Source organism: Taudactylus pleione, unplaced genomic scaffold (genome assembly GCF_031769625.1).
Source record: "Taudactylus pleione unplaced genomic scaffold, aTauple2 ptg000012l, whole genome shotgun sequence".
NCBI classification, from domain to species: domain Eukaryota; kingdom Metazoa; phylum Chordata; class Amphibia; order Anura; family Myobatrachidae; genus Taudactylus; species Taudactylus pleione.
Window position 1 is genome coordinate 13206832 of NW_028284415.1, and position 24657 is coordinate 13231488.

General features: G+C 43.2%; 1 protein-coding gene across 7 annotated transcripts in view; it reads right to left on the minus strand.

Annotated features, from left to right (window-relative positions):
• Positions 1-24657, minus strand: part of QTGAL (queuosine-tRNA galactosyltransferase) — a 567623-nt gene that overhangs the window by 290494 nt on the left and 252472 nt on the right. For all 7 annotated transcript variants that reach the window (XM_088468641.1, XM_088468640.1, XM_088468643.1 and 4 more), the window contains one exon: positions 17787-17882. In XM_088468641.1, the coding sequence (XP_088324767.1) occupies positions 17787-17882 (96 nt within the window). The remainder of the gene's footprint in view (positions 1-17786; positions 17883-24657) is intronic.

Genomic DNA, 24657 nt, shown 5'->3' on the forward strand with positions numbered 1-24657 from the left:
ACAGTAAATGTAGATAATCTAGTTTTCCACAGATACAATAAGGCTCATTTAGTAGCTTGTTGCATATAAATTTTAAAAACGACCAAAACGTATCTTTAATTGCAGAATTTGCATTAGACCAATCCATGAAAACATATCATTGGTTGTTATAGGTTACAGCAGGACAAATTAACCCTTAAGCCAAATGTTAAAGGCTTGCAAATATGTAATAAACAATTTGGAAGCCAAACTAAATTTATTGGAAATTAACTTTCATAGGAAATGTAGCTTTATACACAAATAATAACATGAGTATATGTGTAACACGGACTGAGCATCCATGTCCAATATGACCAATAAAGCAACTGCAATGCTGATTAATATCACTGGTCAATAACAATTTTGTCCAAAGGGTTTTGATACTTTTTATGCAGAATCCAAATAAGCAATTAGGTGTTTCCTATCAGGCTTAGTTTTCTTGTGTCGCTGTGTTTATTTCCTCATTTAGAATAATCACAGGATAAAAACTATATATCTTATTAATCTTTTAATAGTAATCAGAAATTGTAGAATTGATAATGGTGGCAGGATAACAGTTAATTCAGTCATGGGGCTCTTGGCTATGAACAGAATGTGGACAAGTGATGCTTGTTCATTGACTCCTCAAAAGTCAGCTTACAGGTGGTCCTGCTTCATAATATAATATTGCACAGGCTGCAAACATGAAAGAGTCATACGACAACATGAAGGTGCTTTCAGGAAAGGCTCAGTATCAGAACTGGAAGTGGAATATCTGTGGAGATCTAATTGCACGTTGCTAGGGGTGTAGCTCAGTTACACCATGCACTATTGGCTTTTATGTCAGTGGGACAGTAGGGACAAACAAAACCTCTACATTCAGAAGGATTGGCCTAGACGTACCTCACTTGTTCCAGGCAAGAAAAATTTGAACAGTTAATTTGCTGACCCTGATAAAGTGTACCTTTCCTCTTTGTACACCAAGCCTGGACTGCAAACTTTTTGGGGAATCACAAGGCCGAACACTATTCTGAAATATTGGGTGACATTCTTACATCTTACAAAACAATGGTGGCAATATGTTATTAAAGGTTAACTTCTTGGAATTTAACTTGGACTTTTTTCCAGGAAATGTGTGCGGTGAGCTACAAACAGGGTGAGGATTTACATCAGGACATTTCTAATATGGAAAAGCGTTACCAAGGCAAGCGGAGACCCAATTTGCTGGTTGACTACTGCTAGACGCTTAAAAGAGACATTTTTGAGGCAAAATACAGCAGAAACGTTTCGCTCGATGTCTACTGGTCCCAAAATGTAACAGCCATTGGATTTATGCTGTTTGAACCATCTATCCATAATGTGCTCTGGGAAGACGCAGCGCTGCAAAGATATTAGTGCACTCTGCAGCCGGCTTAATTATCTGACAGCAAGTCAGATTAAGAGACACTCACTCTCAGCTATAGCACCACGTAGCTTTGTGCTATAACAAACCAGACAAGTGAATTAAAACACACACCTATATGACTTTGTGAACTTATTTTTTTAATCTATTTTATTATATCAAATATAGCAAAAAAAATGTTACAATTGCAATATAAACAACAATATTCATACAAAGTCAGTGTCATCAAAATTTAGAGACCAGGGGTGACCAACCCATGGCTCTCGAGCCGCATGCGGCTCTTTTGGATTTGAGATGCGGCTCCCCCACTGGAACTGTGAAGCAATCAGAGGCTTAAAGTGCGTACACAACTTGCCGATATTTGAAACTACTGAACGATAACGATATTGTTATCGTTCAGTCAGTCACTATATCGGCCAGTGTGTATGCTAAAACAATGACTGATAACGACCAATGATGCGCGCTCCCGCAGGTCATTATTATTATTATTATTATCCTTTATTTATATGGCGCCACAAGTGTTCCGCAGCGCCTTACATAGTACATACAACTAATGGGTGAACAAGAAACAAGTAACATACAGTACATTACAGTACAGGACAAGGACACAACTTATATACATTGCTGAAATAGTGATTAAAGCACTCACAATAAGCTGCCGGGAATTGGCGGTCCCGTGTTAGGTGCCCTAATGGGGAGTAGAGAGTAGAAGAAAATGTAAAGAGAAGCACATGAAGGAAGAGGTCCCTGCTCGTGAGAGCTTACATTGGTCATTGTCGTTCACCGCCCAAACATGCAGGCTAACCTGACGATATTGACAGGTTGTTGCACGTTCGGGGATGAGGGAGGGTGCCTGACACTGAACGATATCGTTAACGACATTGAGCACACCCCTGCCGGGGACACACTAGACGATATCGCTCATGGAGCGAATCATCTAGTGTATACGCACCTTAAAGAAGCCTCTGATCACTTCAGAGTCCAGCGTTCCCAGTGATGCAGTTCGTGGGTGACGTCACCTGCGATGTGAGGAACCTGCCTTCGCACCTGCTGGATCTAGCAGCGGGAGCCAGAGCCAGCATGGACAAGTAAGTTCTGGGCTGGGGGCAATGCTTAAGGGGCACTGCATATGGGGCAAAACTACAGGGGGCACTGCATAAGGGGCACGCCCCATTTTTGCAAGCATGCTGTCAGCCCTTTAGCTTGACTACAGATATTTTTTGGCTCTTTGCCTCTGACTGGTTGGCCACCACTGGTATAGACATACGAGATATACATAATCATTGGAAACTCAAGCAAAGCACGAGGGGTGATTCGCCTCAAGATGAAACACATACTAATGAAGATGTAACACACAGGCATAAATGTAACCCGAACTAGAAAACAAACTAAATAGCCAACAATAAAATTGAAGGAAAGGGAAGGGAAAAAGGGGAAGGGGGGGGGGGGGGGACATCGCAGTGGGACTGGTGATGTACATTATCTAAATACAGATAAACATATCACAACTAAAGCCCAGGGTAGACTAGACAGCATAGTATACATAATTAGACTTTTTAACATTTAGGGGATAGCCAGAATTGATCAAATGAAGTCAGCCCACATGATATAGTACGTTAAAGGTACCATGTGATGGATGATTTTCAACCCCATAGAGGGATCAAGTGATGCAATGTAGGCATCCCATTTTCTGTAGAATGAAGAAAGACCAGTCACCAATGTCTGGGAATATAGCCTGTTTGTTGTAGTAAAGGGTAGTAAGCAGCAATGAACAAACTGAGCTAAGAAAAGGGGTCGTGGAAGTCCAGTTGCATAATATCACTTTCTTTGCAACAATGACTATGATGGTCAGTAAAGGAATAATAGATTTCCCATCAGGACCCAAATCACACGAGTGCTAGGGCATAACTTTTAACATGCAGATGAAAAATATCATTAATTCAATTTATCACCTTCCCCCAAAATTTACGTATTTTTTGAGCATGTCCAAAAGTTATGAAAAAAACATTGCATGTGGGCGCCTACACTTAAGACAATCACCCGACTCCTCCAATACCATGTGTCTCCTATGTGCCTGGGAGATATAGACACGGTTAATGGTCTTAATTTGAACCTCTTGTAACCAAGAACAACATAGGGACCGTAGAGAGGAATCATATTGATCCACAATCATACTTTCTGAAGAAATCAATCTGTATGTTTTTCCTCCAGGAAGAAACAGTTTGTTTCCAAATCTTGGTATGTGAATTGCCAATAAGGTCTAAACTTATGTATTTAGTTTTATAGGAGTGGATCACAATTAGTGATAGTAACTTTTGGATCAGATCCAGAGTAGCACAATTTGATGCTTGTATCTTGATAGACCGAGCAAAATGAACAACTTGAAGATACATGTAGAACTGTTTGTGAGGAATATGATATTGATTATGAAGATTACTAAAAGGAAGAATCACACCACCTGGGTCGAAAACATCTTTGATTTTGGTGATACCTTTATCTTTCCAGACCTGGAACATGGGATTATTCAGCCCAGGAGTAAATAACGGAGTACCCGTAAACAGAATATAAGTAGCATAAGTAAGTTTTAACACAACTAGCGCTCCAAGCCTTATAAGTATTGTGAATTAAGATATTAGAAAACATACTTGGGGGTATAAGGTTCTTGGGAGAGTGAATAAGTGCTGCCGTTGAGAATGGAGCAAACATAGGCCCTCATTCAGAGCCGCTCGCTAGCGGCCGTACGCTCGTTCCGAGCGATGTTCGCACATCTGCGCATGCGTACGGTTTTTAGTACGCATGCGCGAACCAGTCAGTGCGGCCGAAAATCGTTTGTACGCTATATAGCGAGTGCCTGCTATTTTGAGTGACAGAATGAGGCGTATGTGGGTGGTAACAGGGGAAAGTGTTTGAAAACGGGGGAGTGGAATTCGAACGCAGGCGTGCTTAAAGGTCAAAACGGGCGTTTTAAGGGAGTGCATAATTAATACAGCAGCGTCATTGACCACGTCACTTGGTTTTTTTTAACTCAGAACTGCTCGCAAAATAGCGGTTGAAAAAACCAACCACAAGAATAGCGAGCAGTTCATACGCTGTACGATGTACTCGATTAATCTAATAAATAGCGGACATGACGTATGGTGCGAGCGGCCAGGGGGCGTTTTTATCAAATAAACGAGCGTATGTTTTGCTCGCTCTTTCAGACTTAGAGGTGTGAACAGACTGCAATTTGCGAACGGATCATTTGAATAGCCACCCCTTGTTTTTGAACGAACGACCGCAAATAGCGAACGGCTCTGAATCAGGCCCATAGTCTTTTTAGTAGGAGTATGAGTATAGGTTTCCCTGCCTAACATCCAGTCACTAATATATCGAAAATAGACAGCTCTTGTAAATGTTAAAACATTAGGCAGCCCTAAACCACCTTTAGAACGTGGAAGTTGCAATTTGGCAAGAGCAATACAAGGGTGGCCCCTTTCATAGAAATGTAGTGAACATTTCATTACAAAATGTAATATCTGATCGGGATAGGGAGATTGGTAGCATTTGTATAAGATAAGATATTTAGGGAACACCACACTTTTAATCAAAGCCACCCTTCCCAAAATCGCCAAAGGAAGTAGTTTCCAGGCATCTAGCAATTTGGCCATCTGAGACATAGCTAATGGAAACTGTAAACGATATAAGGATGATAACACTACAGGTATGTTGACACCCAGATATTTAAAAAAATCTGGTATTAACACGAAATTGACTAAAGGCAAGATATTGCAAATCCACGGGGGAAATGTATGCAAATTTTAAACATTATTATATTTACAACTAGAGGTTCTGTGAGGTACACCAAATAAATTTATGTTTTTATATTATACTGGTGAATTTCTAATTTAAAGAGGCTACTTCAACACAGTTACATTTATGGGAAAGATTTCTGGACTGCAGAACCTGACTATATATATGATGGGAGGTGCTACCTGAAGAGACTAATTGCAGGCACAGAAACAGACAAATCTCAGGTGCACAACTCCAAATTATTAATAATATATAGAAATGCAATAAAATTTTGCAATCAATAGAGGTTTTTAGCATAATCATGGCCAAGGTTATGGGCCTACCCACCACATCCAGGTAACCTCTTTCGGGTAGGTCCGTAACATACTAGGGTTCAAATCCAGAGCGCAGGACCCCCCAAAACTGGCCCAGCCAAGCTTCCCCAGGGCACCACCATAGTAAGAAAAGTGCAGTGTAAAGAGATAGTTAGGAGCAACTGCAGCTGCATATAAAGAATGAAAATAAAAAAGTGTAGTACAGTAGGTCTGTGATCGACGTTGTTTACAGACATATTGCTAGTACACACTAGCCAATGCACACAAGATATATTAGCCGATCAAATGATCATCCAATATAGCTGCCAGTGTATACCCAGCATAAGCTATTGGCTCCCGCTGTGGTACAAAAAAGTTGCCACCTCTCTCCAGCACACAAACAGAAAATATCCACTGCTATCTAGGCAGAGAAAGAGGTGGCATGCTGCTCACAGTACTGTAACTTTCAACTGGTGGTACTGGGTGGGTATGTACCTGGACAGCACTAGGGACCTCATTCAGCTTGCAAAAAGGGGCTGGGTATGCAAATCAAGCGCTCGCTCTTTGCGCTGTAAGGACGCCCTCTATGTCTTAGTGAGCGACACTAGTTAGCGAACGCTGGACTATAAAACCTCCCACCTGTCACTCGCAGCACACGTCATCTCCGTGAAGTGTCTGATTAATCGTAAACATCGAGGGCCATCGGAGCTGCTCGCAGCGCTTGGGGTTGACCTAAGCTATCCCAAGCACTGCGAGCAGTTCTGGCTAAAATACAACCAAGTCACGTGTGCAATGATGCTACTTTGCTAATTATGCACACCCATTAAACACCGTTCTGACGGTCAGTGGGAGGGAGTGGTTCGCACAACCACTCCCTTGTTCACAAGCACCTTCCCGTTACCACCCACAAACGGAGCAATCTGTCACTCAAAGTAGCGTCCTGTATGTGTACTACGAGCGCTCGAGTGTACATCGCAGACGCTAGTTTGAGCACGCGTACTGCGACTTAGACGCATGCGCAGATGTGCGAAAATTGCTCCTAACGAGCGAGCGCAGCTTAGCGAGCGTCTCTGAATGAGGTCCTAGATACACCCAGTCTTGTTCTATTATTGTTGATTCAAATTGTAAACAGCAACAGAAAATGCTGAGCTATATAAGAAACTGTAAATAAATAAATCAATAAAATGAACACGACAGTAACTTCCTCACCTCAAATTAAGCAATCACTAGCTAGGCCTGCAGTAGATTCATCTGCACTGGGTACACAGCCCGTCAGAAATGCAGTGGTTAATAAGCTAACCGCTGGCCCAATGCCAAGCTAAGCAAAGATTGTTTTTGCCAAAGTCTTCCCCAAGCTCAGCGCTGGCAGTTTGCCCACATGAGGGTCCTCTCCAACCCCAGCAGTGAGGATGCAGAGGGAAAGATGCAGTAACGAGTGTCTGCGCTTTGGTATGTTGGACAAGAAAAGACATTTGAGAGAGAAATGGGATGATGACACATTCTTCCAAGCACACTAAGACTACAATGGGGGCTTATTTGGTAACAGAAGTACGAATGTGCAACCAATTAAACATTTCTATTATTAATCCAATGATCCCCACATCTGGCACAATTTGGATGTTCAACAGGATCACAAAATAGCTAAAATTGTGGCTAATTTTGCCACACAGGTGGACACATCCTACCCCCCAGGTTGGCCTCATACATGATCATTTGCTGATATTGCATTAATCAGCTATTTGTTTTAATTTAAACTTTTCATCAATTATATTTTTATTTAGATATAGTGATCCCTTTTTACTTCAGTATTAGCTTGCAATATATATTGAACTGAGGGCCTGATTCAGAGCCGGACGCTATTTGCGCTCGCTCGTTCAGAAAAAGGGGCCGGCTATTTAAATTGAGCACTCGCTCTTTGCGGTCTGTTGACGCCTCTATGTGTGAGCGAGTGAACGAAACATGCGCCCGCTATTTTGTAAAGACGCCCCCTGGCCGCTCGCATCCTACGTCATCTCCGCTATTAGATTAATCGAGTACATCGAAAGGAGTCTGAACTGCTCGCAGTGCTTGTGGTTGGATTTTCCTACCGCAATCATGCGAACAGTTCAGGCTAAGAGACAACCAAGTGACGTGGCCGATGACGCTGCTTTGTTAATTATGCACACCCTTAAAACGCCCGTTTTGACCGTTTGGCACGCCTGCGTTCGGATCACCACTCCCCGTTTTCAAGCATCTTCCCCTGTTACCACCCACAAACGCCTCATCCTGTCACTCAAATTAGCAGGCACTCGCTATTTTGCGAGCGCTCGATTTCCGACCGCAATTACTGGTTGGCGCATGCGCAGATGTGCGAACATCGCTCGGAGCGAACGAGCGGCCGCTTACGAGCGGCTCTGAATCAGGCCCTGAGTTTTCCATAATTCCTCTAATTTATAACTTCTTTACAAACCATTATTCATTAAGTCACTATTTTGTTTCTTATATATTTTAAAACGCTTCTAGTCTGTCCCTAAATTGTAATTATCTACTTAAAACAGAAATTTCATAACATCATTATTACAAAGTCAAATCCTTTTCACAGGGTCTCATTTTATTATCCGTAGATGGTAGTCTGCTAGGATCAGTGTTTAGTTATATCACTATAACGGCATGTCAGAGTGTAAGCTCCTAAGGACAATGTTTCATTACATCACTACAAGAATGCAACATGTATTTGAGAAAAACAATGTTTTTCTCGAATACAAAAATGCCCTTTTTAATGACACATTTTAAGAGACTAAGGACCTCATTCAGAGTCGGTCGTTGCGGCCGCACGGTCGTACGCCACCGATGTTTGCAAAACTGCACATGCGTAAAATTCGCAATGCGCGTGCGCAAACTAGCTATTACGATCAGAAATTGCTCTCTCCTTCAACTTGGCCAGGTCGTTAGTTTGAGTGACAGGATGAGGCGTTTCTGGGTGGTAACAGGGGAAGGTGCCTGTGAACGGGGGAGTGGAGATCCGAACGCAGGCGTGCCTGACTATGCAAACAGCGTTTTATGGGAGTAAATAATTAACTAAGTAGTGTCATGGCACATGTGACATGGGAGGTTTTTACACTGACTTGGTCGTAGTGCTTAAGAGAGGGTATGGTCAACCTTAAGCTCTACGATGGTCTCGATTAATCCTTATATGCCCGGAGATGACGTGTAATGGGAACGAGAAGGGGGGGTATTTTTAGTCTTACGGCCGCATCCTCCCCTCGCTCGTCCAGCTAACGATCCCATCTTAACGATGCAACTTGCGAGCGCTTAATTTGCATATCCGACCCCTTTTACCTTACGACCGTGCGGCCGCAACGACCGACTCTGAATGAGGTCCTAAGAGCCGTATTCAATTTGAGCGGACCCGCGATACTTTTCTGCCTCCCAAACTTTTCGCCTACTTCGCCTGTTTTGCAGGCGGAAAAGTATCGCGCACGTGCCCACGTATCTCCGTATTCAATTTGAAAGTACGCGAAAACGGGACCCGGAGAAACTTAAACAAGCAGAAAGTCATGTCAGATTTGGGGAAATCAGCCTGACACCCCCCAAAAGATGCTCTGACATGGGGTTAGCTATGGTTACCCCCGGTTTCGCTTGCTTAAAGTATTTGGTGTTTTTAAACGGCCTCAATAGCTGCTAAATAGTGTTTTTGTACAAGTGGTGAAGAATATTATTCAGGTTTTTTTTTTTGCAGAAAATAACTTATCCCAGCAAATTTGGGGTACTTGAAAATGGGGGCCAGCATATTTAAAAGTTGATAAAGTTAAATTTAAAAAGTCGTGAAAAATCCACCTGCCGCAATCACCTGCAATGAAAATAATACTTGGGGCATACTTGGGGACCCGCCTGGAGTCTAGTTCGCTAGTTTTGAACTTTGACCCCCAACATTGTTTTTTTTTTCACCCCCAAATTCAAAATGATTTTTTTGGGGTGTTCTTAATTATTTAATTTTTTTAAGCAGTTTACCTTTGGGGGACTGTCTGAAGGCTGCACGGGGGTTCCCGCAACGTTGCACCTCAAAACCCCAATTCTGCACTTTTTTCCGCCTGCTATTCATAGGCGAAACTTTTCCGCCTATTACATTGCATTGACTTTCCGCCTAGGTGGAAAAGTCTTTCAAACTGAATACGGCGATACTTTTCTGCCTGGAGAAATGACGTCATCGGCGAAACTTTTTCGCCAATTCCGGCTATTCGCCTCAAGTTGAATACGGGCCTGTGAAGGTAACTTGGGCACAACTACTCCCCCCCAGTTATGTCAGATAGGGTGTAGTGGTATAAAATATAAGAATAAATCCTTTAGATATGTTTCTCTATTTAGAATTGTGTATTTTACACAATTCAGTGCACATAAACTCCACATTTACAACCTCACCCAATGTGTGAAAGAAACGCGTGCAGTGAAAGTTTCGAAGCTGATACAGTGCAGTAAATTCCAGTAACAGAATAACAGGATATCCTGAGTGCTTCCTTTTTTACGCACTTAGAAACTGTTAACATACACCATTTTCTTTTATGAGATAAAAAAAAAATGAAGAAATCAAACTCGAAGATACAAAGTTTACTTCTAAGTTGTCTGAAAAAGGTGAGATTGAAAATGTGAACATGTGACACGAATCTTCCAAACAGATGAAAGTGGATCACTTGCTGCGCAAATTGGAGGTAGGTATTTTGTGGACTATGGAAATCTAAATTCAATAGAGCACATGTTATTGGATATATGTAAGCGGATGAGGAGCTTACTAGGACAGGACCTGACCACAGAGAATACTGCCACCTCTTTAAACAAATTTTATCCTCCAGATCCAGGAGGTAAGTTCAACCTACAGATAGTAAGCATCCTGGCATCCAAAAGTCCAAAGAGCTTTAATGATGCCCTGCAATTAATTATTAAAGAGTGACCACTGCTTACAGTGCTGGGGGAGGTGAAAAAGTGGTAAGAAAAAATTACAATTTTGTCTCTGCTGACCAAAGGAAGGTACCACCTGCTCTCACATAGGACCTGATTCAGAGGTGCATGCTTTAGCAGCCACAACGAAGTCTTTTGCTAAAGCACAACTGCATCTTTATGCTAATGCCGCAGCCGGTTGGATACGTACCGATACTCCCTCCAACTGTGGCCCTAATCTGCCGCTGTGCAACCACATTGGCCACACCATTGAACACTGCACCAGTCCTATGGAGGCACAAAATCTGTGTCTGTACATGGCCACCACCCTGTTACCACCTAGACACACCCACTGAAATAGCCTCTCCCTGCGTCCAAATTTGTTATGCAGCGATTGGTAATAACCATGAGGACAGACGCACAGTGCGACACAGACGCCTGTGCAGACTAAAATGAAAACATCAGCCTCTTGTGTCTGACATTGCTTCTGCGTCCAACATTGCCCCTGCGTCCACCACTAAATCAGACATGTAGCCTCATGGAAGAAAGGACCCTGCCAGGGACAGGTTTATAGCACACATCTTTAGGGCATCACCATTACTGAGGCTCCATGAAGCAGGCTGCCAGCTAAGCATTGACCAATTTCATCTGCCTCCCAATGTTAGGCGACAGTATACACTGCAACGCCTCCGATTAGGTCCTAGCCTATTGCTAACACCAACATATCAAGACTTATAGTCCGTGGAGGGGGGAGAGGGAGGGAGGGGAGAGGGAGGGAGGGAGGGGGGAGAGGGAGGGGGGAGAGGGAGGGAGGGGGGAGAGGGAGGGAGGGAGAAGGAGGATAGACCAGAAGTGCAGGGGAGGTGTAAAAGAATTCCGGGCATGTATAGAATATTAGGAGTGCAGGGGAGACCAACAGATTGCCGGGTGGATACAGATCATTCGGAGTGCAGGGGAGGCGTAACAGAAAAATTTGCAGGTACAGATTATCGGAAGTGCAGGGTTCACTAACAGATTACTGGGTGGGTACAGATCATTGGGAGTGCAGGGGAAGTGCAACCAAACCCCTCACAATAGCATAACTACACTCTCGGCACGTGCACCATACATATGTAAAAGCCATGGCACCTTCTGTGGTCACGCCACCCAGCACCTGGGCCCGCCGGAGGTCTTGGCATCCCTGCCAATAAATGCATAGACAAAACAAGGGACTCCTAAGAATGGGATGCTGTAAATTCACCAACGGCAGGGATAGCGATTGCCAAAATACCGTTCAGCGCGAGAACACCGGCGATGGAATCCCGACATGGATGGGGATGCCGATGCCGTAATCTCGACAGCCGGCATCCCGACTGTAAGTATAGCAGGGACAGGTTGGACTTAGGGTTAGGCTGCGGGAGGTTAGGCTCCAGACAGGGGGAGGTTAGGGATAGACACTACGGGGAGGTGGGGTTCGGGTTAGGCACTTAGGACAGGGGAACACTACTTATCGTTTCCTTGTAGGCATCGGGATGCTGCTGTCAGTCTATTGACAGGGTGTGGGGTAGGGAGGGTTAGTGTATGGGTGCAGGAAAGGAGGGTTAGGGAGTAAATAGGACAGGGGAACACTACTTACCGTTCCCTTGTCGGCTCCGGGATGCCGCTGTCAGTCTATTGACAGCTGGCATTCAACTTGTCGGTATATCATACCCAACCCCCTAAGAACACAATGGACTCCCCAGACACAATAAGCTTTTGACAGTTTGAAATGTCTCTGCGCCATGCTCTCTCAGACTTAAAGAAATTCACCTCCACCAAGGCCATCTTTGATGACCATCATCATGGGCATCACTGCATGTGCAGATCTCCAGGGGCTGTGCAGGAGCAGGTGTAGACAACGACGTATCACCAAAAACAGTTTGGGTCCAGAGGAGAAGAGACATCCACATGTAACATTGCCCTGAAGGTGCCCTCATTCAAACTGAGGCCTAGGTACATTGGTATGTACTCAATCAACAATAATATAAATCTGATACTGTACAATTACCACCTTCCTTCTGGATTGAGCCAAGATTTCACATCACACAAGACAGGTGCGCTTATCAACCACTCAGTATAAATGCTTAATCAAACTGGCAGCTCCACCAGCAAGGTCTGTTACCTGCTAAAAACACACAATCCAATTCGAATAGATGGAGCGCTTGTTTGAAGCAATGAACACGATATAAAATATTTAAAAATATTTAGTAACACCGATATACACAAAAATTTAACAATATTCAGAATTGGTGCAATAGTTTCTCAAAGCTCAGCAGCAAAGTTAAATCTGAAGTTTAAGATCGCTACTACTCAAACAATGTTATAGTCATCTGACATATGGGCATGCGATCCAGTACCTCCAAAAGACCTTTCTCCCATAAATTACATTATAACAGCAATTTTCCTTAATACTGTAATAGATCACTGGAAAAGGAGTTACTCACTGTCCAGGTGCCAATCACTATATACACACCATCCGCAGGATCTCCTCCCTGTACTCAGGTGCCGATCACTGTGTTTGCAAAGTATACTGGTACACTTAAAAACAACCAATGTTATGGGTATGTAAAAGTAAGAATCTGTCTCATAGATAATCAAACAATATTATTAAGGGACTGGTTGTCTGCCGAATATTATTAAGGGACTGGTTGTCTGGAAACCAGTGCTCCTGTCACACAGCAAAAGCAGGATGCCTCACACAGCTGCATATGCACATAGAGTCATACACTAGTGCATCTGCAGCGGTCAGGATCCGAACGCACAGAGACTAGTGCACCAGCACTGTTACCTGTGGCTGGATAGTAGCTGTGCCTTAGTATAACAGCAGACCCATCTTAATGTATTAGAATACATCAAACAAAATGGAAACTGTAAATTACATAATGTAAATTACATAATGGAAACTGTAAATTACATGGTGCGGGATTGGTGCTCTATTTGTAACTACTGCAGGTCTGCGATCGCGCATGGAGACTGGCAGCAGACTGTTAGTGATTAACAATCTGCTGCCATTTGTGGGCAGGGAGGGGCGGCAATGGCCTGTTTCCCAAAATGGAGGCGCATCGCCGCAGTTGGGGGGAGGAATGAAGCCAGGATCTCCGTCGGCTGACGAAGATTCCTGACTTCTACCTCTTATCTGCGGCAGCGGGCTGCGGGATCCCATGGGTCACCTTAGCCGTCCGACGTCCCGCAGAGTATCCGATTCTGCGTTGAACAACGTAACTCGGATACGTAATGCAGCCGGAGGCGTGATGCCTCCTGTGCATTACCATATCTGCACCTACGGAATTGCAAAGCTGCGAGTAGCTTTGCAATTCCGTCCGTAGCTGAATAAGGCCCTTAGTATAGACATAACTGCATGTGCTGGGCTAGTGTAATAATGTGAGAAGAAGAATGGGGACAAACAAAGGGCCACAGACTGAGTTTTAGACAGTGGAAGTAGCAGAGTACTACAACAGCACAAATTGATCTACAACTTTCAGTTGTGTTATCCTTTAACTGTTAGTGTTGAAAACATTGAACATTCAACATTCTTTTCCTATCACCTGTTAGGAGACAGGTAAAACATACAGTAGCAAAAATTCACAGCATCCAACACACAAGGGGCCTGATTCAGAGGTGGACTCAGATGCAGCCGCATCTGCATCTTTTGGCAGTCGCCCGTATGTGACTATGTAAATTCCACTCCAACGCCCTTCCCTGGTGTACATGCATGCAAGGAATGAGACTCCCACTATGACTGTCTATAGACCAGTGGTCGCCAAACCGTCGCTCACGAGCTACCGGTAACTCGCAGGCTTAGTTTAGGTAGTTTGCCACATCGCAAGCACTTTGTCCTGACTGGGAGCCCGTGCAGACAGGAAGCTGTGAGCTCTCCCTTAGCTTGAGGGCGTGCCTTGACTGGAATCCTGTGCAGGCGTGCCGCTGTGAGCTCTCCTTTATCGGCACTCCTAAGCCCCCTTTAGACGAGCCCTACACTTACCATCTGGACCGGAACCCGCTCTGCTGGCGATACCACCTGCTTGTCTGCAGACACGGGTCTCCAGTTTCTCTGCGAGCCCTCCATAGAAGGGGGCCATGTCACGCTGCTGAAGCCGCGGGGTAATTTCGGGGCCGGAAGTGTCCCTACCTCCACCGGACATCACACGCGTCTCCTGCAGAGACTCTCTGGTCACAATTGCCCCGTAGAGCCACTTCCACTTCTTCAGGGGCTGTAGTTTGCTGCTTTTTGTCTGCAGAGTCTCCATCTTGAAACCCACAGCCAGACACCGCATTAACCACTCAGTGCCCTGACAGCTGGATTGGAGTCACTCCACTGGACTTAACACACCTGGCTGTGGGTGAGTGACTTGAGGCTCCGGTTCATCTTCTAAACTTAGAGTGCCATTATTATATTATATCTTATTTTAAAGTGCTTACACATGGTTATTAGCCAGATTTTAGTTTTCAAAAATAAAATGTAGCTCTTCAAGATGTCTAATTTCTCTCAAATAGCTCCCACCCAATTAAAGTTGGAGACCACTGCTATAGACGCTGTACCTCCACCTGGAGAGTCTTTAGACACCATCATCAAAACTTGCAGCGCTATGGAAGGTGCAGATATTTAGTCTGAGTATGGCCTCCAAAGTGAACGACTAAGTGTGTGCATGTAAATACTGCAGCAACATTTCTGCGGCACTCCCATAATATATCCATAAGATGGACTATATCTCTGTGCCCCATTTAGCCACCTCACAGTCACCGCCTTTTCTGATACCGTGTGTCTCAATCACAACAGCTCTGTGTAACACATGTGCGGTAGGAGTTGCTAGGGATTTTCGTAAACATGCAGTAGCAATAAATCGCTCAACTCCATAAACATCGGCATTGCGTACATCTCTGAATCGGGCCCAATGTGTCCCAAAATTACCATGTAATTGAGTATAAATTGATTATAAACTTGACTGTAAGCCATATCCACCATGTATTTACTTATCTGGTCACAATACATTAAATCAGTCCTCCTGCTACTGCCAAATTCCCTAACATTCGGAGCCAGCAAATGACATTGTGTTTTAATGTGCAGATTGGTCTTTTAAAAATGGTTGTTAGACAGACAGCAACATATGCACAGATCCCCCCTCCCCATTTTAACTGTGTTCTCCAGGAGGGATTGAAACAGCGAAAGACTTATGGACAGCAGCTTCAAAGGCCAAGACTACAACCGCAAAACTGCACCTGTCTCTAACCTGTAACACTTAATCCAGAGACCATTTAAAGGGGATTGGAAAGGCCTGTTAATGGTAAAGCCAGGCAAGGTAGGATTGCATGTGCGAACGTGGGTTTCCCACAGGCCCTCTGGAATATTACGGTGGGAAAGATAGCATTTGCAAGAAGGATTCTGACATGTACACCGAGCAAAAGGCATAAAAAAGTTTTATGGCATGCAACTAACTGAACACACATGAGCTAAACTTAGCATAAACACCTTAAAGATATACATCTCATGTGCCAAGTTCAAATTTGTCAACAATTTTAATTAAGCTGAATGTTGTAATAAACATTTATTTTTAGAATTTTTTAGAATGCATGATATGAAAGAAACAGAACGCGACCTCTCGGGGAGTATTTCCTCCACCTCTACTGTAAGCAGCAAAAAGAGTCATCCCATAATACTGTCACACAGGTGTATTAAAAGATTACATTTGATCAACCAATAAGTCATTGTTCTCTGACACTTTTTGGTGAACAGCCAATACACATTTTCTCGCTGTCCTGCTGACGCACATGGAGTGTTTAGAGTATGTCTGCTTTGAGGAAAACATGGATAGTCTGTCTGACATTCTATTGTCATCTAAAGACGTTTTTACCTGCGAATTTCCATTAAATATGCCTTTATTAAATCTCCGATTTGCAAATCCGGTGGAAATTCACAGAAAAATACACAAACTGAACCCTTAGTAAATTTACCCCTAAATGTGATACAGTATATGTTTATGCATATGTTATGTCTTCAGATATCTGATTCATGTGCAGAAGTGTGTAGGTGACAGATTTGCTTTGATTACCCGCATGTAGTTTGCAAAATAATGAAGTTGAAAAAGTCAAAAACACCACATGCAGAAAATTGCCCAACACACTAGAACGTGGCACTGTTTAGAGGACATATGAGAGGAAGTCAGAATTCTGGGTTATTTGTGACCTTTGAATTGTGAAATACAGTGATGCAGAGGATATTACAATGTGTGGTTAATAATTTTAGTCTGTTCATGAACTTGGATGTGTTAAACAGAAGTAGTAAATGCCAAGCCTTATACCCTCACTTGCATTTCATATGTTGCAGTTTTAGTAGCATTTTAGTTCATAAGAGACAGGTTAGTAAGCAATGAACCAATGGGGACAGGAAGATAAGTAAAACACCAATGGGGACAAGTTCGGAAATAAAACACCAATGAGGGTGGCTTAGCAAGTAAAACACCAATGGGGATTGGTCATCAAGTAAAACAACTATGGGGATGGGTAAGTAATACCTCTTTAACACAGAGCAGAGAATCCGGTTCTTTGCCGGGGCAAGCCAGCGCGATGTGGGTCCTGACTAGGTGTGAAAGGATATACCAGGGCCGTGTATCCCGGGTCTGCTACCCTTGTTGCGAGCAGGGTTATTCCCGTGCCCGACCCGGGTAGCCTAAAAGGATGTGAAAGGTATGACCCAGATCATGCCTAAAAGGCTGCTGATTGGCCAGCTCAGGAGTGCTTGGAGATGACAATGTCCAAATGTCCTGTGTGAACGGTGACGACTAGGGAATAACCTGTTTCTTAGGGGAGGTGTGAACAAGGCAAGTCATTTGAAGCCCCCCGGCTTCAACTCATGTTCAGTATCTTCGGTTGGAGCCGGGGCTTCAGTGTGAAAGGTATTAAAAACACCAATTGGGATGAATTAAAGTAACACACCAAATGTGTTGTTAACACTATAAACAATGTTTCTTTTTAGTGTCACATGCATTAAAAACGCAAATAAAACAAATTTAAAAACACCATTAGGCTCGAGCACTGTGGGTGCCAAAGACTAACATAGCATACCCGGCATAGGGAATGACGTTTTAAGGTTTTTTCAGCAATGAAGAACAAACCTGCATAATGTGAAAACATAAGAACTGACATGATAAACGTGGAAGGGAGAAAATGATCTAAGCTGGAGAAATGATAAATTGATTGGCAGTGACATAACATAAAGAACACAAATGAACTGAGGCAGGAATAGCGAGGCTGCAGAATATACTTTATAAGGTGTGCAGCCAGATGAAGAGGCAGGGCTTAATGTGCCATTGGTTGTGTGCCATCTGGCTCAAATGACAAATACAGCTCTTGGTAAATTAACTTTTTCTGAAACTAGTTACCTGCGTGAGGAGCTGTTCCGGTGTCAGACCATTGATCCATCGAGTGTAGCGCTCTGTAGCCTCTGCAGGTTCCCGTATCACCTGGCTACCAATGATCTACAAACAGAAGATAGATGGAGAAAGGATAACAAGAGAGGTGTAAAAGAAAATATTGCTTTCTCTCTAGCTCTAGTTAAACAAAAAATGTTTTATTACAGTAGAGTTATATAAATGAATATATCCCAATGAATGTGAAGTACCAGTAGATGATATATTAATAAAACGTACATAGGTGTAGCTGAGTTAGCTGAAAAGATGCAGAGGAGGGGTTAAATAAAAAAAATGTCTAAAGATATTTGTGGTATGGATGAAAGTCAAGCCCCAGCACTGAACAATGTGGCTCTGTGTTACATGGATGTGTCTGCGATTGCAAGGGGAATGGTTAAGGAATGACAACCATGCTGTTCAATCAACACTGGAAAGATGTTATTTTGCCTTAATGTAATTATCAAATATTTTCTGAGTGAAAACAACTATGACAACTTAATTAAAAATGAAGTTGTTTCCACAATAACAAAGATGAGATGACCCGAATGGAGGTGTCAGAGGAGATTTAACATGTTGTCATGTGGTTCATTGACACTTTATGTTAGGCAAACACATGGACACAATCAGATGCAATGTTCAATTTGTCTGCAAATGTGGACAACCAACGGTCAATTAACCAGAGGAAGGGGAGGTGATAGGGTGCAGTCATCGATGGCTGCTTACAAATGGAAATTGCAGCATGTATGAAGAATCCCAAACAAAAATAGTTCCACACAACTAAAAGTATGAATGCCCAACTTTTTCCATACACACACAATAAAGTATGCGTGGATCTATGTGACCTTTATATGATTGCAGAATGCCTTGTTGCATTTGGATTATTCCCTGTAATACACGTTTTCCTTGTGAACACTAAAATAATGGCAGCAGAATTCACATTTTATAGATATTATTTGCAAAAGAACATATGTAATTAGTAACATTTGTTTATAATAACAACTGCATGTAACAACTAATACAATATTTTAGCAACTTGATGCCAAACAGTAAATAAAATCAATTTCTAAACCAAGCAAACGGCAATCCAGATGGCATACGGGAAATTGTTACAAAACTGTTGTCAGAATACTTTCAAAAATGCTGACAAAAGGGCAGTAATCTCAAAGGAGCCCCTTTAAGTGTTTAAAGTTAAACCAGCTTCACTGAAGGTCTTCTCAGACACCATACCCTAGAGAGCAAGATATCACCCATTAGCTGAAAAATATCATTACATTATTTTGGGAAAAGGAAGACTAATGAATGAAAAAACAAACGCTAAGTTATGTTCTGTGAAAAGAATTTCCAAAACATAGCTATTGAGTGTACTGCTTCAAATAAACACATTTTGTTTTAAATACACACTGAACACCTGGTCTATGTTTGGAGCAGACTAATACAAACTGCATTCTTTATGCAGTGATTGAAGATTTGTGGTCAGAGGCAGCAGGTCCAGCTAAACCATGATTATTTGCTGTTCCTATACTTTACTAACAAACAAGACAAATCTGCAAGACACAAGACAGTGTAACTGCACAAAAAGGTATTAAAGAAGGCAATATAGGCCCAACAAAATGTTCCCAATACCAAACTGTGTATCATGATTCAGAGGCGCTTTACTGTAATCTGCAGAGTTTTACATGAATCCTGGCATAGCACTAGTTTATTAGCTAGATACAGTCAGGTAAATAATATTGGGACATTGACAAAATTTTCATATTTTGGCCTCTATTCACCACCACAATGGCTTTGAAATGAAACAAACAAGATGTACTTTAACTGCAGACTTTCAGATTTAATTTGAGGGTAATTACATCCAAATCAGGTGAACGGTTTAGGAATTACAACGGTTTCTATATGTACCTCCCACTTTTTTAGGGGCAAAAAGTAATGGGACAAACTAAACAATCCTAAATCTAACTTTCACTTTTTAATACTTTGTTGCAACTCCTTTGCAGGCAATTACAGCCTGAAGTCTGGAACGCATAGACATCACCAGACACTGGGTTTCAATCCCGGGTGATGCTCTGCCAGGCTTCTACTGCAACTGTCTTCAGTTCCTGCTTGTTCTTGGGGCATTTTCCCTTCAGTTTTGACTTCATCAAGTGAAATGCATGCTCAATTGGATTCAGGTCAGGGGATTGACTTTGCCATTGCATAACATTCCACTTTCTAGCCTTAAAAAACTCTTTGGTTGCTTTTGCAGTATGCTTCGGGTCATTGTCCATCTGCACTGTGAAGCACCGTCCAATGAGTTCTGAAGCATTTGACGGAATATGAGCATATAATATTGCCCGAAACACTTCAGAATTCATTCTGCTGCTTTTTGTCAGCAGTCACATCATCAATAAATACAAGGGAACCAGTTCCATTGGCAGCCATACATGCCCACGCCATTACACTACCACCACCATGCTTCACTGATGAGGTGGTATGTTTTGGATCATGAGCAGTTCCTTTCCTTCTCCATACTCTTCTCTTCCCATCACTCTGGTACAAGTTAATCTATGTCTCATCTGTGCATAGGATGTTGTTCCAGAAATGTAATGGCTTTTTTACATGTTGTTTGGCAAACTCTAATCTGGTATTCCTGTTTTTGTGGCTCACCAATGGTTTACATCTTGTAGTGAACCCTCTATATTCAATCTTGTGAAGTCTTCTCTTGATTGTTGACTTACACACATGTACACCTACCTCCTGGGGAGTGTTCTTGATTTGGCCAACTGTTGTGAAGGGGTTTTTCTTCACCAGGGAAATAATTCTTCTGTCATCCACCACAGTTGTTTTCCGTGGTCTTCCGGGTCTTTTGGTGTTGCTGAGCTCTCCGATGCATTCTTTCTTTTTAAGAATGTTCCAAACAGTTGATTTGGCCACACCTAATGTTTTTGCTATCTCTCTGATGATGGGTTTGTTTTGATTTTTCAGCCTAATGATGGCTTGCTTCACTGATAGTGACAGCTCTTTGGATCTCATATTGAGAGTCAACAGCAACTGATTCCAAAAGCAAATGTCACACCTAGAATCAACTCCAGACCTTTTACCTGCTTAATTGGTAATGAAATAACGAGGGAATAGCCCACACCTGTCCATGAAATAGCTTTTGAGTTGATAGTCCCATTACTTTTGGCCCCTTAAAAAGTGGGAGGCACATATAGAAACCATTGTAATTCCTACACCGTTTACCTGATTTGGATGTAATTACCCTCAAATTAAATCTGAAAGTCTGCAGTTAAAGCACATCTTGTTTGTTTAATTTCAAAGCCATTGTGGTGGTGAATAGAGGCCATAATATGAAAATTCTGTCAATGTCCCAATATTTATGCACCTGACTGTATATTCTGGCCTTTCTATTACATGATTACTGCTAGTAGTAGACTCCCACTGGAGAAACTTTAATTGCTATTCTGATCTTAGATTCTCACAGACCACAGAAAATTGCTTTACTAAATTAAAGAACTTCTTCTTTTGTGAAGGCTACAATATATATTTTTGTTTGGGGGTAGGGCGGTAGGTTGTTTGTTATATTTGTTACATAACTTTAGGTATATTGGTTTCCAGGACTTCCAGTTCAACTGTGCATATGTTATCCGGCAAAGTCTTGTAGGGTCATCCAGGACTGGCTTGCAATGTGGCAAGAGTACTCTCTTACTGCTGCCAGCCAGCATCGCTGGGAAGCTAAGTATCATTCCGCTGCTACAGCAATATTTTATTGGTAAATAGACTATTGCTGCAAAAACTGGCAATAGAATACTAGTCCTATCACCATTAGTAAATAGACCCCTAATATAGCTGGCCACATCGAGCAGTAAGACGAGACAGCTGCTCTCAAAATACATATACAAGTTGCGTCCGCTCTCACAGCTGGATGGTGTAACCACGTCATCTAAACTGTAAATATTTAATGGTTATATATAGGCAAATGTTTGTATAGGGATGTTAATTTTTTTTGTAGGGTACAGGAGCCGATAGGAGCACCCACAACCAGTCATCCATGATTAAAAAACAAAAACACACACACACACACAAATAAATCAATGCAGCTTGTAATATAAAATATTTCCTTGTTTTTTGACCTAACAGTGTTTTTTCAGAGTTGCAGGCCTTTAATCGAGTTGCTTTATAGTACCGTGGTGCACCTGAGGCTGATGTTCCCATTGCAGACGGGAGATGGGGGTCTGTAATCAGAATATATACGATTTACCGCCGGCTTCTAATCCCGACAGCGGCATTCCGGCGGAGAAGGAAATCCCGATCGTGAAAGGTAAGTATGTACTAACCTAATTCTACCCCCTAACCCTCCCTTAGGCTTGCCTAACCCTAACCTCCCCCCAAGTGCTTAACCCTAATTCACCCTCTAAGTGCCTAAACCTAACCCCCCCTTCTCTGCCGCCTAAACCTAAGTCCCCCGGGGAGGTGCCTAACCCTAAACTCCCCCCCGGGGCTGTCCACACCTGGCGCCCAGCTTACCTTCGATCGGTAAGCCGGGTGTCGGGCTCACGGCATAGGTAAAATGACAGGCGTCGAGATCTTGACGCCTGTCATTTGTACCTTGCCGGGATTAAGCAGTCGGGAAGCCGGCAGTCGGGATTCCGTCCATCGGCTTCCCGACTGCTTCCCCTGTAATTCCCTATTTTATTGTGGTGGATGATTTCTTTGGATGTTAACCACTTGCTTGGCATGGTCACATGGGCTCATCTGATGAAATGCTCGCTGGTGGCTGCCAGAAAAAAAAATCTTCCAGCAGCCACCAGTCCCAGCGCACACTGATAGTTGTTCTTCACACATGGTTCTCCTTCCCCACTCGGCCACAGAAAGATGATCCTAAAAGGATCGTCCACCATCAGTTGCAGGTATTCAATCTTCCTGCAGCCTAAGCTTGGGGGGCTCATGGCAACCAAGGATTCCCACACTTCTCCAGTCACACTGTGATGGGCGATAATTCTAATAGGATAGCCCACCAGAAGAAGACTTCACTGTGTTAACAATATATATATATACATATATATATACACATATATACTATATATATATATATGTATACACACACATATATATATATATATGCTAGAAAGTGTGTCTATAATAAGCAAGGAAGTGTGTGCCTGTCCTTTACACATACATAAGTATTCACAACCATTGCTCAATACTTTGTTGATGCACCTTTGACAGCAATTACATCCTCAAGTCTTTTTGAATATGATGCCACAAGCTTAGAACACCTATCTATGGGCAGTTTCGCCCATTCCTCTTTGCAGCACCTCGCAAGCTCCATCAGGTTGGATGAGAAGCGTCGGTGCACAGCCATTTTCAGATCTCTCCAGAGATGTTCAAATCGGATTCAAGTGTGGGCTCTGGCTTGGCCACTCAAGGACATTCACAGAGTTGTTCTGAAGCCACTCCTTTGATATCTTGGCTGTGTGCTTAGGGTCGCTGTCCTGTTGAAAGATGAACCATTGCCCCAGTCTGAGCTCTGGAGCAGGTTTTCATCCAGGATGTCTCTGTACATTGCTACATTCATCTTTCCCTCTATCCTGACTAGTCTCCCAGTTCCTGCCGCTGAAAAACATCCCCACAGCATGATGCTGCCACCATCATGCTTCACTGTAGGGATGGTGTTGGCCTGGTGATGAGCGGTGCCTGATTTGCTCCAAACATAATACCTGGCATTCACGCCAAAGAGTTCAATCTTTGTCTCATCAGACCAGAGAGTCCTTTAGGTGCATTTTGGCAAACTCCAGGTGGGCTGCCATGTGCTTTTTACTAAGGAGTGGCTTCCGTCTAGCCACTTTAATATTCAGGCCTGATTGGTGGATTGCTGCAGAGATGGTTGTCCTTCTGGAAGGTTCTCCTCTCTCCACAGAAAAATGCTGTAGCTCTGACAGAGTGACCATCAGGTTTTTGGTCACCTCCCTAACTAGGGCCCTTCTCCCACGATCGCTCAGTTTAGACGGCCGGCCAACTCTAGGAAGAGTCCTGGTGGTTCCGAACTTCTTCCATTTACGGATGATGGAAGCCACTGTGCTCACTGGGACCTTCAAAGCAGCAGATCTTTTTCTGCACCCTTCCCCAGATATTTGCCTCGAGACAATCCTGTCTTGGAGGTCTACAGACAATTCCTTGGAATTCATGCTTGGTTTGTGCTCTGACATGCACTGTCAAGTGTGGGACCTTGTATAGACAAGTGTATGGCTTTCAAAATCATGTCCAATCAACTGAATTTACCACAGGTGGACGGAACATCTCAAGGATGATCAGTGGAAACAGGATGCACCTGAGCTCAATATTGAGCTTCATGGCATAGGCCATGAATACTTATGTACATGTGATTTCTTAGTGTTTTTTTGTAATTGAATTTGCAAAAATCTCAAAAAAATTTTTTTACATGTTGTCATTATGGGGTATTGTGTGTAGAATTTTGAGGACAAAAATGAATTTATCCCATTTTGGAATAAGGCTGTAACATAAAATGTGGAAAAAGTCAAGCGTTGTGAATACTTTCCGTATGCACAGTATTAGCTTTCCCGCTAGGCTGTTTTAGCAGGGTGCGGCACCCTGCCCTCCTTCTGGAGGGCAAAAAGCACCCTGCCCTCACAGGCTGCGGGTGCAGTCTTCACCCGCGGGACGCAGTGTCCCGCGGGTGGAGAAATGTGCGGTGAGCCGGTCACCGCCGGAGAATAGACGCCGGGCGCATGCGCCCGGCATCTGTTCTCCCTGTCTGCAGCGCTTGGGGGCTGCCCGGCATGTCCGTAAGTGCCGGGCATGTCCCCAAGTATGATGAAAAAGGGGACGTGTCTTATAGACATGCCCC